General features: G+C 38.6%; 1 protein-coding gene across 1 annotated transcript in view; it reads left to right on the top strand.

The window, feature by feature from the left end:
- Positions 1 to 5,573: 5,573 nt before the first annotated feature.
- LOC116677408 (endophilin-A3-like) overlaps positions 5,574 to 14,450 on the top strand; it is a gene marked incomplete at both ends in the record, with an annotated part of 34,626 nt that continues 25,749 nt past the window's right edge. Inside the window, 1 exon segment of the mRNA XM_032507921.1 lies at positions 5,574 to 5,592. Coding sequence (XP_032363812.1) covers positions 5,574 to 5,592 — 19 coding nt within the window.

Below are 14,450 nucleotides of genomic sequence, written 5' to 3' on the forward strand. Positions count from 1 at the left end.
GTGTGTTGAAGGAATGGGTTGTGCAACTTGTTTAACACATTGGTTTCAATTTAATACATTAAAAAGTACATATTTACTTTATCTGCTAATATGTTAGCAGCCAAGTTGAATTGCAAGACGGAAGCTATCATCTGGGTGGAAAAATTGTTTATTAAACTTCATATTTGGAAAAAGAAAGTAGCTTTTTGGTGTTAATGAACCTTTTAACCCTTGAAAAACTAGGGTCCTGGAAATGCAGCCTCCGGTACTACAGGAACACAGATAATGCTGCGTTCCAGACAAAGTTTGTAGCCTATAAGTTACAACTTCAAGTCACGACTTACGACTTGGTGGCGTTCCAGGCGAAGTCACCACAAACCCTTCTAGCTAGCGTTAGCCTTAGCTAGCTAGCGGCTACCTACCTACCTACCTATTAGCTACTGCTAGCTGGTACTAGCGATTTCTAGTCAGCAACATATTTTGGGCTTCATTTAATAAAACATAACCTGTAGTAGTACACAATCGTATATGTACTGTTTTGATTACAATGTGTGGAATTCCTTTACGTTGCCTATTTATTCTACTTCTCACGGCGTCTGTACTGCATCAACAGGGCTTTTTTTTTTTTAAAGCCATCTTTATTGCAAAAAATACAAAACAGAACATTAACAACATACAAAAGTAAAAAATACAAACACGACAAACATAATAATACAGTACAATTTGCCAGGGGAAGCTTAAAGGTCATTAGAGAGACAAGGAGGACCATATGCTGACAGTTTTAGCTGCCTTTCTGTTATGGGAGCCCGAAATCAGATTTATATAATGCACAACATCATGGAAAAAAAGAATAAAATTAGGTTTTTTTAGAACTGAATTTACATTTGTGAATATGAAATTTGGCCAAAAGGATTAACAAATTTATAATAAAAAACATCTTCTCTTTACTTTGAGTTCTATGAAAACAAAATACAACGTTTTCCCATAATAGGGCAAAGTCTTTATAGATACGGTCAATGATAAATCTGCTAAAGTTTTGCCAAAATCTTTTGGAGTAAGAACAATACCAAAAAAGGTGTAACAGAGTTTATGGGTGCTGCATCAACAGCGGTCGCCATTGTTGTTTATGTGTGTGTGACGTCAAAACTGTAACTGGGACGATCTGGTACGAGTTCACGGGTAGTGAGTTACTCAACCAACGTGGTCAGCTTTTAATTATGTTGAATTTATTCATCACTATGGCATTCCTGTTCTCGAGAAGAAGACTTCTCTATTGTTTTTGATGCAATCCCGCCAGCTGTTATTGCACTCTTTAAAGGTTTTAATGAGGTCGATGTTCACCCACTGTGAATGAAACAACAATGTTGGAAACATCTGTTTTTCTCTACAGGCCAAAAGCAAGAATAAGGCAACTCGTCAACTCTTTCTTCACGACATTAGGATACACCTGCTGCTTTATTGTACTGGTCTTCACATGTTGAAGAGTTCCCCTTCGAGGGGAACTCGAACTGCGTCGGAAACGACACTATAGGAACGCCTTTAGGCATGACAGGGCTGAATGCAAATGAAAACTACTCCAATCCTATTGGTCCTAGTGAGAACGGTAGCATGTGACGGCATAACCGTAGGGGCATATAAGCACGCATAGCTCATTAGCTCTTTCTATGAAGCAAGGCACTCCAGGCGGGGCGAGGCGCGGTGAACCGACGCAGTGTCTCGTTCCCCTATCTCGGGGAACAAGGGTTACATACGTAACCCGAGACGTTCCCCTTCGAGGGGAACTCGAACTGCGTCGGAAACGACACTATAGGCGTTCCCATAGTGTCGTTTCCGACGCAGTGTCTCGGGGAACAAGGGTTACATACGTAACCCGAGACGATTTGTTGGGAAAAGGTTTGGCTATTGCCGCACAAGTTTTTCTTAACCAACAAAGTTACAGAGATATCCTTTAAAATGCTTCACAGATTTACCCAACTAACCGTTATCTGCAGAAAATGAAAAAAGACATTAATATCAGCTGTACTTTTTGTGGAGAGCTAAATGAAACACTGGTTCACTTATTTTGGTCTTGCCAGTACACCAAGAAACTTTGGAGCAGGTTATCACATCTTATTGCTGTTCATATTTACCCTCATTTACATTACTGGGAAAATGTATTGTTTGGATTCACTCAACATAATGGAAAGTTTTATTCTGAGTATTACACAATAAATCTAATTGTTATTTTAACCAAATTTTATTTGCATAAATCGAAGGTTTTGAAAAAGAAGCCAAGCTTTTTTGAGCTGGCTCTTAATCTTAAACAACAATATTTGTATGAAGTGGTTTGCTCATTTTTTTCCTTTTTTTCTTTTTCTTTAGTAACCCCCTGGCTCTTTTAGAACATAGACTTCTGAGATGTGCAGAAGATTTTTCTTTCTACTGTATGTCCATATTGTTCAATAAAATTTGAATATTAAAAAAAAAAAAAAAAAAAAAACGGGTAGTGAGTTACGGGTTTGACTGCCGTTCCAGGGCACTTTCACGGCTAGAAGGTTGTGAAAACACGATTTACGGGTTGCCTAGAACGCAGCATTAGTATTAAAGAAAACTGTCTACACCCTCCGACGGCCACGATGGCTGCACCTGATTGGACGAACACATCAAGTGGCGCTGTCTGCTCCCGGATATCTAAACAGACTTTAATGGCAGCCTGTTTGGAAAATGTTGTCTTCTTTTTTTGTTTAAACATTTTAACCCTTGTTTTGTCTTCCTGTCAACCATGAAAACAAACACATTTGTTGTCCATATCTCAATGTTTTCGCTGCTTTTTTTTCCAAGTTTGCAGGGGTTTTTTTCCAACGTTTTGGTCACACATTTCAAAATTGGTATCGCTTTAGCTGACATTTTGGCAGTTTTTTTTTTTGCGTTTTTAAGGCTTTTTACGAAGTTTTTAAAGTTTTCTCCTGGTGTTTTGATGGCTGTATTAATTGTTTTTGTTGCTTTTCCAAAGTGTTTTTTGTGGGTTTTTTTATTACATTTTTGGCGATATTTCGACATCTGATATTTTCAGATTTTTTTTGTCAAATTTGACCTGAGGACAACATGAGGGTTAAGCGACAAATAGGCGATGCAGGCACTTGCTGGATCGGTCTTCTTTTGAGATTGAAAGCGGTCAGTTAAAAGATTTTCATGAGCTTTTTGGAGGCGTCGAGCGGAGCCTTCCGCTTCTCCTTTGCATAAAATTGCTCAACTAATAGTATTTACATTAATTACTAACATTACCGTTCCTTAGAGTCCAGTGTCAACCGACCAATCACAACACAACAGGGTGGCCCCATACAATTTCATATATTGCTTCCATGTTTTATTTTTAAGTCCTCAAAAGAAATTGTACTTCCAAAATGGCTACATACAACGACAACAAAAAACACAATGCACATTCAAACTAGTCACAGTAATAAACAACATCAAAATAAAGCCTGTGTGGATAAAATGTTACCATTACAAAAAGATGCAAAACTTCAAATGTACAATACATATCTCCTGAGGAATTAGCTAGAGTGAAATGTCACCAAAGCTACTGGCTGCTGGGTGTGGCTATCTGAAAGTGAAGCCCCATACACATGAATGGGAACATGACGTCATTTGTACTAGCATGAAGGACGTTATGGATATCTGAAATGACCATAGACGTAAAAGAACGTCACTGTAGATCTCTGAATTGTTCTTTTTAACTAGAAAGAGTTGAATATGGATATCTACGGTAAATATACAGTCTAGCTATTAAATGTTAAAAACGGCCGCATGCAATTTTAAATGATTTTGAGTTACCTTAAATGCAGTTTTGACCAGTAAAATCAAAGTTAGATATGTTGAAATACAATTTTTACCAGTAAAGTTCTAATTTTGGATACGTCTATTGGCATTCTAATTAATGAGAATACAATTTTAACAAGTAGAAATGCTATTATGGATATCTAAAATATCATTATGGACACTCAATGACCCTTTTCATGTTAAAATGGCACCCTTTCTGTTAGCATATATCTACACTAGATTTGTGGATATTGGCAAATGTATGTTTCTTCTAGTAATTATTCTAATTGTAAATATCTGAAATTGCATTTTTAGCCAGGTTATGAAATGTTGATATCCGCAATGGCATTTTTACTAGTCAGAATGCAGTTTAGATAGTCAAAATAACAATATAAATATCTGGAATGTTTGTTTTATTTTGGATATTTGAATTAAAATGGTGTAAAGTAAAAATTGTATTGTAGATATCTGAAATGGGATTCATTCCTAGTAATAATTCTAGTACAGATGTCTGGAATCATCCTGAATTGGAAGAATGACGTTGTGGATATCCGAAATTGAAAGCCCCATTCACATGAATGGGAAACGTGACGTCATTTGTACAAGTAAGAATGACGTTGTGGACATCTGAATTGACAATTGTTGATAGGAAGAACGTCATTGTGGATAATTGAATTGTTCTTTTTGACTAGGAAGTTGAATTATTGATATCTTCAATACATGTCTCTGTTGAGTTCTGTTAGCAGCATATTTTTAGATGTCGCTAACTCATGGTATTGTGTCAAATTATTTCCGACGCCTTTGAAGTCATCCTTTCTCTCCGCCGCGGTTTCCACCGCACGAGCAGCTGTCAGCCAATGGGCTTCGAGATGTGGCCACATCTCTGCGATTCAGGAAGCTCTCTCCTCCGCCGCCACCGTCCGCCACTCACAAGTCAGCCAACCACGTCAATCCCATTTCGGGTTTTCACTTTCAAATAAACCGTAACTGACAAAAGTCTCACAGCACAGATGGTCTACTGGCGGTTAAAGATTTTAGGCGGAATTTCTGCAGTGGAATGAGGAATATATGTTAAAGCCTATATACCCCCCCCCCCTACACTTGATAAATTTGGCTAAAGAATCAAAACATTTTATTTTAGGCTAAGAAGATATTAACACACCTATGCGTTGTAGCCCTTATGTGTATGTTCATACAATGAAAGGATAAAGGCCTTTGGACCTTCAAGGCATTTAAGGTTTCATTTGAAGTAGCATAGGCTCCTGAGTCCCTATGTTATTTGACTTCTCAGACAGGTTTCAAGAAACTAGAAATTTAGGGGCGGACATCTGTGATGATAAATTCAAATCTACTTTAAGAATTCAACGGTATGAGATGAATCAAAAGTTGTTTTTTAAAGTTGCATCCTAATGTCACCCAACTATGTCAATTTTCTTAAGAATACTCTGATATACTTAAGGTGTGACAGTAAAAAAAAATCATAATTTTGGAGGAAAGGCAATGAAAGTTAACATAGAAAGCGTCAAATCGCATTCAAAATTGACACTTTTATTTTCTAAGACAACAAATTAACTTCCGGTTAAGTCAGCCTTCGCTGTCTGAGCTTGACTCACCTCAGTTCCTGCTGCAATCTTGAACGGTAGTGACTGATGAGTGTAGTGTTGTGGGCTCGACTGGCTGGCTTTATCTTCAACGTACATTTTCCCAGTTTTATTCAGTGTTTTACGGAACATTTTTTCCAGAGGTGAAGCCTAACACGTCTATCGAAGATGTCTGTGGCCGGACTGAAAAAACAGTTTCCACAAAGCCAGTCAGGTATGGAACCGCTTGTTATTGCTCGTTCATAACAATTGTTGTGGACCGTGTTTGCTGCTAACGGGTAAACGGAATCGGGCTTCGGGTGAGAAGAAAACATTAAAAGTAGCAAACTTTATATTCTTATATGTAACTGTGGTGGATTGTGGAGCAAACTCTGACACTGTTCCGAGGCATTTGAAGCTATCTGTGTACCGTAAACGTTACTTTTTATTCAGATAATTTCGATTTTGTACGAAGACAACGTCACACCAAACTCCGTTGAAAAATCCGACATTTAAATGTATTCTCGCATATAGATAAGCAAACATGCGTTGTTAGGTGTAATTTAAGAACGTTTACGAAACACTCAAATCTCGTGGATATTTCGGCAATGTTAGTGACGTATAAAATTAATCACATCGCAAAAAAATAACACTTTTATACAATTTCACATGTTAGCCTAGATCTTGTAGTTTCCAAGCAAGTAGCCTATATGTGTCGGAAAAAATGTGCTATCATTCTGTCAGGAAAAGCTGTAAAAATTCCTTTTTGAAAATCTTTGTTCGCTGAAACTTAATAATTTTACGTTTAATATTTTACGTTTAATATTTTACGTAGCTACGCTTTCAAACCTAACATTTTCTGCCGTAGTTTGGCGTGACATTATCTCTATAAGAGAGATAACATGTGAGAGTCCATAGCCTACTTAAGCCCAGTTTTACTATAGAACGAGGGTATTACACTAGTTATTATGATTTTTGAAGGTATTACACTAGCTATTATGAGTCTATTAAGCTAGTAAGCATCATGTTTTGTCCAGATGTCACAGCATGTCTTAGCCTACAATCCAAGGGTCTGATTTGACTGTTTTTTTTTTTCTTTTACGAATCGTAATGCAGGAATCAAAAGTACCGGAGCTGTCTTCTGCAGAATAGCAATAATCCAACTTGTCAAGTCTGTTTGCAACGCCCTGCAAATTAAAGGCAGGAGGAATGATATGGAGCCATCAGAAACACTGACCTAAACAGGCCTTTAACTAATAACGATTTCACACAGAGCTTGTTAATATGCTGATATGTTAATCACCAGACGTCTTCCGAAACGATATCATCACGATACTTATTCCACAATACGATATTATTGTGATTTTATTCTGCGATATATTGCAATTTGTAACCTTTTTTCCTACTTCTGATGTTTTCCCAATTTCAAATGACGTCCCCAAAAGGAAACTTTGTCAACATATTGTTCATCTAAAAAGATACTTTTCTCTATTGGTTCATATCACTTCAATTTTATTGCTGCAAAATGGGATTGCACATTACACATACTGTATACAATAAAAGATCCATACTCGGCACCTGTGTGTCAGTGATACAGTATTGCCACTGAAAATATTGCGATACTATGCTTTATCGATTTTTTCCCCCCACCCCTATGTAATGTGGGCATGCATCCACTACTCTGAAATGAACTTTAACGTAAATTCCATTTCAACCCCATTGGCACGTTATTCCCACAGCCTCCTGCCACCAAACCCACTTGGTATATAACCATGGTGGCCAGCTGGGAGTAACTGTAAACATTTAGATAAACTGCTAATGGAAACAATTCCTGCCTGCCTGGTGGATCACCTGTTCATCTGAGCGAACAGTGGCTTTGAATGATTGAGACATGTTTTAAGCTCGGTTTACATTGTGGAAATGGATTGGATTAAAACTGGAGTTTGGTATGGGGTTTCCCCTCACAGGCTCGTTGTTTATTTGTTAATGCTCCCTTATCATACATGTCGCCTGCTGATGCGTTTGGCCATCGAGCATACAGGAGTTCTGCTACCTGACAAGAGAGTATTGTGTTTCAGGTTGAGGTGTTTTTTTGCGTAGAGCTTTACGCTTTTGCTGGATTCCAGTTTAGTTATTATCATCTGTCTCTCTCTGACTGCCAATAAGATGCATCTATGTGTGGCATGTCCTGAGCAGGTACACATTCCTCAGTGGGAATAGAAAGAGTGTAGAACAGAAAAGTATTAAGCATATCCATAACATGAAACGGGGTCCTCAGAGAGGAAGGAGTAGGTGAAAAGTTGCAAAGATACTCCTGCACACTGTCCTACCTTGCAAAAAGAATTGAATAGCTGCGGTACTAGACCATCGTCAGGCAAATGTCAGGTGTTAAATACTGAGGAGCCATCTTTTCTGGGAGGTGACTGTTTGTCTGTACCAATCACCAGCTTCCACATAAAACAAGGCAACATTACCACACAGTGATGTAGGGGTGTTTAAATTCACCATAGCATCGATGCGTCGCGATGCCGATCTAGACGATTCTGCATGGATGCAGTGACAAACCATAATCAATTATTGCCTACTGATGTTACATGTTGAATTTTCCAGTTGCTGTTTTTTTAAAAGGGTCAGCTGTGTTCAGACTCTGCTACATTCAGGAAGGTTTTTCACAATAAAAGATAGATACCATAAAAAGGGAAGTTATCTGACTGCTTGAATTTGTTGATGAAAACCATGTGTAATAATATGTAATAATATTGAGGGGGTGAAGCATCGTGATATTGAATCGATTTGACAGGATAAACGTAATCGAATCGTGAGACCAGTGGAGATTCACAACCCTCCAGTAACGGAAATGAGAATGAATGTAATGTCATTTTGCCTTATTTAATGTGGAAGTTGGTGATTGGTGCAAACAGTCTCCAAAGATGGCTTGTCAGTATGTAACACCCCTTGCCGGATGACAGGCTAGTCTGGGTGGGCAAAGCAGAGAAAGGGGAGATAACCTTGCCCCTTATGACCTCATAGGGGGCAAGATCCAGATCGGCCCATCTGAGCTTTCATTTTCACAAAGGCAGAGCAGGATACCCATGCCTGGTTTTACACCGATCACTATTTCGAGCCACTGGGGGACCATAGGCAGGCTGGGGGAACTCATATTAATGTTTAAAAAACTCATAAAGTGAAATTTTCATGCCAAGGGACCTTTAAGGGACTATAATAGATATTTTTGACTTTTTTGACTTTTTAGCTTTAAGGAGCCCTTTAGCCCCTCTGTCAGCTCATGGTTGCAACTTTACTGTGTGTTTAATAGGGCTGGGTACTGAATTCAATACGTTTTAGGCACCAACCAAATTGCCTGTAAAGTATCGGAAAAGGCCTCGTCATTCAACAGCCAATTTCATTACCTAAGGAGTAGGCATGGGCCGGCATGAGATTCTCTGAAAATATCATGGTATTATGGTATTGAAATTACAGATTTAAAATGTTTTATTTTTGAAATGCCAATGTCTTTTATTTTGAAACACACTGCACACTGGCCGGGAGAAGGATTTCTAAAGTGCACTTTCTGTCCTTTAAGAAAAAAAACACAATGGGTATGACGGAAAATGTCAGTGGTTTTAAAACCGCAACTTTTTCAAAACCCGCGATAGGCCTTGAAACCGGTAACCGGCCCATTCCAGTGTCGACAAGAAGGAATATAACATGGAATGAAATATAAAATATAAGTAGTGCAAAAGAAAAGTGGGGGAGATGAGGTAAACAGTTCCAGAGATAACCGGATACTTGTAAACTGTACAGATAAGTAGTAGTGTTTATATATTATTTTTATTATGTTATAGTGTTTTATAGCCTGATCATTACTACATTCGGGAGGTTTGATGAGAATATATCAGCTAATAGTAATTTCTTTAACATTACCACATGACATGTAAACAAACCTGATCCCTTCTTTGACACATTGTTCTGATGGTAACCAAGATACACACTCACCTTTGTATCTAGCGCTGAGGCACTCGAGTTCTGTGTAACTAACTAACTCCTCAGATACTGGGTTTATTAAGTAGCTCTGGTTAGCCTTTCCTGTAAAAACAAAGCTTTATTTTCCTGAGAGCTGGTTTTTAGTTAAATATTGAATCCTGCACTTTCTATTTCTTGTTCACGCCTTGCTGTTAGTCAACCCTGTTAGTCTACAGGCCAGGGCCTGTCTTATTGGATACAAACATGACATTATAATTAGTCACCCAACGATTCCAGCTCCCTATGTGTGACTGTAGACGTCCAGACAGATCATGTCGAATTTACAACTTTAGTGGCAATTTTTTATCTTATTTATTTATTTTAAAGGTCCCACTACATGGTGCTCTTTGGATGCTTTTATACAGACCTTAGTGGTTCCCTAATACCATATCTGAAGTCTCTTTTATATAGACCTTAGTGGTCCCCTAATACCATATCTGAAGTCTCTTTTATATAGACCTTAGTGGTCCCCTAATACTGTATCTGAAGTCTCTTTTATATAGACCTTACTGGTCCCCTAATACTGTATCTGAAGTCTCTTTTATATACCCTTAGTGGTCCCCTAATACTGTATCTGAAGTCTATTTTATATAGACCTTAGTGGTCCCCTAATACCATATCTGAAGTCTCTTTTATATAGACCTTAGTGGTCCCCTAATACTGTATCTGAAGTCTCTTTTATGTATACCTTAGTGGTCCCCTAATACCATATCTGAAGTCTCTTTTATATAGACCTTAGTGGTCCCCTAATACTGTATCTGAAGTCTCTTTTATGTAGACCTTAGTGGTCCCCTAATACCATATCTGAAGTCTCTTTTATATAGACCTTAGTGGTCCCCTAATACTGTATCTGAAGTCTCTTTTTATGTAGACCTTAGTGGTCCCCTAATACCATATCTGAAGTCTCTTTTATATAGGCCTTAGTGGTCCCCTAATACTGTATCTGAAGTCTCTTTTATGTAGACCTTAGTGGTCCCCTAATACCATATCTGAAGTCTCTTTTATATAGGCCTTAGTGGTCCCCTAATACTGTATCTGAAGTCTCTTTTATGTAGACCTTAGTGGTCCCCTAATACCATATCTGAAGTCTCTTTTATATAGGCCTTAGTGGTCCCCTAATACTGTATCTGAAGTCTCGTTCCCAAAATTCAGCCTTGGTGCAGAATTACAGCCACCAGAGCCAGTCCCGCAATGAGCTTTCCTTAGAATGTGCCATTTCTGAGTCTGTAGCTTTTGAGGAGGAGAGGGGGGGATATGCTCATTTTCAGGTTCATAACTGTATATTGAGGTTGTACCAGAATAGGTTTACATGGTTTCATTTTCAAAAAACACCATATTTTTGTTGTACGGCACATTGCTGCAGATCCGGTTTTCACCCCGTGTGTTTAGGTCTCTGTAGAGTGAGACATCTCATTTCTATACTATCTTTGTTATTACTATCTTTGAAGCTGCACATGCTCAGTAGCTAGGTAAGATCACATCAGCTAGATAACTCTTTCTCCAGCTTTGGTCAGTCCAAAGCAAGATTAACTGGGAGACTTCTTCCAAACGAGGGACACTTGTGGAATACCTGCAGAACAGGGACAGGAAGTAGTTCTTTTGATGATTATGGTGAACTAGTGTGTGTTGTAGCAGTGTTTTGCCATTGAGAACGAGCTAGCATACTACCGCTAGCATGTGCTACGGTTAGCCACCTCGTCTCGGCTAGTGACGTAGAAAGCCGTGCAGATTTTTAACAGCTCACCCAGAGACTGAAGACAGAGGACATTCAGAAACCGTATCTCACTCAAAACAGCATGGGTAGTTTTTTTTCCAAGGTTGTATGCGTGTGGAAGCACCAGAGACACAAAATGACACCCCGTATCCCAAAAAAAGTGATTTCATAATATTAACAATTAACAATTTTCGGGCTCTACTTTAGTGCCTGTGCTTTGTTGTGATGTGGAGTACCTCCAATATGGCAACTTCCGCTGATAAAGCGTCGTGAAAACCCTCTATTCACATGATAAATTCAGCATAATGTACAATAATGGAATATAATAATGGAATGTACAGCACTAGTCTATCGGTATAACAACAGAGTCATGTCACTCTCACCGCTCTGCTGCTTTCACTTTCTCTTTGATAGAGAACTACTGTTTAAGTTGGCGTTGCTTCTACTAGGTTGTTGTTGGGACTGCTGTAGAGTTACAGTGAAAGTAAACCCTTCCTGCAGATATGTAAACATAAAAGCCTGCCAAGAAAGTGAGGGATTTGTCACTTTGAGCCCCTGGAAAGCTTGTAATGTTAATCATGTGTGCAGGAAGTGTTGACTTTTGTTGACGGAAGTAGGGATGTCCCGATCCGATCGGGGAGTATCGCATCGGAGCCGACGTGGGTATTTTTTAACTGATCGGGTATTGTCAATCACCCCGATCACCTTACCCCGATTATTCACATCAGTAAATCCTACACAATTCGGAAGTAGAAGTTGATTTTACAACAATTCTAGCTTCACTAAGCAAAATGTATTAGTATAGTTTTAGTATATGTAGTAGTTATTTTTGTAAACATTAAAATCCAGTGTGCAGCTCTGTTATCCAAGCATATATTGGATCGGGACTCTGTATCGGCAGATATTCAATGTTTGAAAATCGGGATCGGGGGGGGGGGGTTGAACAGAAGGCCTAGACGGAAGCCTAACAGCTATTAATAAACTAAAAAGTGGAAGTAAGTGGAAAAATACAGGACTAAATAAATAATTTAGAAAATGTACAGATTACATACATATATATATATATATATATATAATTTCTTTTTTTATTGGCCATTATAAATGCCGATACCAATATCGGCCCGATATATCGGTCGGGCTCTAGAACAAACCAAACACACTAGCTCCCTCACTCATTCTCTATTCTCTATATTACATTATATTACATTATATTATATATTGTTATAGAGTGGAGGCCACTGTGCTTTGTGCGCTGTGGAAAAATACATGTTGACGGGGAGAAAATGTGATTCGGAAAAAATGTAATTCGTTATCTACCTGGGCGGCATGCCCAAGTATGGGAAACACTGTATAGTGAATGAAATTAACCACGGAGAATTCAAACACCACTACAAGAACACACACTGTATAGTGCACTACATCTGTGATAGGGAATGATTTACCAGCATAGCTAATGTCTCATTGGATCATGTAACTGTGTAGAGAGTGCTGGCATTGGTAATGACCTTAGAGCAGCATCTGGGTGAATCATGGAGCAGACCACGCATCAGACATATATTGTCTAATTCAGAGTATCTGTCTCCTGTAGCCTCCCAGCAGAGAGGAGATGTCCCGTTGGCCATCTGGGCTTATACGCAGGACAATATGAATGTCATTATTCATCTGGCAAAATCACTCCTTTGTGCTAGAGCTAAATGTCAACCTGCCACTTCCTGTTTGTGTGTCGGTCTGTGCTCCGCATGGTTGCGGTGTGTGATGCCCTACATGCTTTGATCAGTGTGATTGTACATTTAACTAAACATGCATCTCTCTTTCACAGCGCTGTTTTCAGGAGATAGCATGGAGGGCAGGTCTCTAAACACAGGCACGTTCTCCACTCTCACTTGTGAAATGAAAAAGAGCTGCATAGATTTAACCAAATAGTTGTCAACTTTTAATTAATCGCCAACTATTTTGATAATCGATTGATCCCTTTGAGTCATTTTTGAATGGAGAAAAGTCCCAAAATGTCTGATGACAGCTTGCTAAATGTGAATATTTCTAGTTTCTTCACTCCTCTGTGACAGTAAACTGAGTATTTTTGAGTTGTGGACAGTTATTTGAGTATGTCATCTTGGGCTTTGTGAAACATTGATCCACATTTTTCACCATTTTCTGACATTTTAGAGACCAAACATCCGAAAAATACTCTTCAGGTGAATTAACAGTGAACATAATAGTCAGTTGCAGCCCTAAAATTAGGTTTTTCCTTCTGTGGGCAGTGATTTTACAGACCAATGTGTACAGTATTGATTTTAGATTTTTTAGATTTTGTTTTCCCGGTACCGCTTTTCATCACCCTGTTGTTCTCAGAGTCATGCAGTGATGAGCAGCCAAAGCACCGGCTGGAAAACGATTCAGAGCTTTTCTAACATTTACTTCACCCGCAGTGGTTTCCTGCTACTGGAAACACAGGGAGAAACCTTCTGAAAATAACAACCAGACTGTCCCAAACACACTAATCACCCACCCAAGCAAAACCAAAACAAAAAAATCAGTTTTTAGAACTAGGTGGAACCTTTGTCATCTGTCGAAAATACTGTTTGGTTTTTTCACCTGTTTCCTGAAGGGGAAATGTAGAGACCGGGGCTGAGAGATGTATAAATCTCTCTGAACCAGCAATAGATAACTGGAAAGGGAGACACTGTCACTTCCTGTTTATTTCAACCATATCAGATTTCCCCCCCCCCCCCCCTATTATTATTGGAAAAAGGAGCAAGGGGAATGCAGGGGAAATATAATCGCTGGTCTTTTTAGATAAACCAACGTGTGCATTGTTCCTCGCCCTCTAAGTCAACACTGATTGGCTAAGAGAATCCAGGAAACTGCTGCTGTTTTCTGGGGGCAGTAATGTTAAGTTAGGGCTGCAACTACTACTACTATTTACATTATGTGTTAATGTGTTGGGTAGTTTATGGATTCACCAATCAATGTTTTAATGTTTGAAATAGGGCTGCTCGATATTGGAAAAATCTTCCATTGCAATTTTTTCCCCTGCGATATGAAAAAAAAAAAGTAGTTTTTAAAAGATTACATAAATAGCTCTATTTGGAAATACTATATCCTTCTCGAATACTGCTGTGATTTTGTAGGAGAGTGCATCTACATAGAAGAAAAAAATGAAAAAGGATCTTTTCTAATGTGAACCATTTTTTGTTAACCTTTAATGCTTTACAAACACCAAAGCAAGTAAGCTAAGCGCTGTGACTAACGTTACTCTTCTGAAGTAGTTTTGGAGAGAAATTAAGTCGAAATAAGCTGTTTGACTAGCATGACACCATTGTATTCATATAATAATCAATCCAGGCTAACGTGAA

The sequence above is a fragment of the Etheostoma spectabile genome, unplaced genomic scaffold (assembly GCF_008692095.1).
Source record: "Etheostoma spectabile isolate EspeVRDwgs_2016 unplaced genomic scaffold, UIUC_Espe_1.0 scaffold00005048, whole genome shotgun sequence".
Classification (NCBI taxonomy): domain Eukaryota; kingdom Metazoa; phylum Chordata; class Actinopteri; order Perciformes; family Percidae; genus Etheostoma; species Etheostoma spectabile.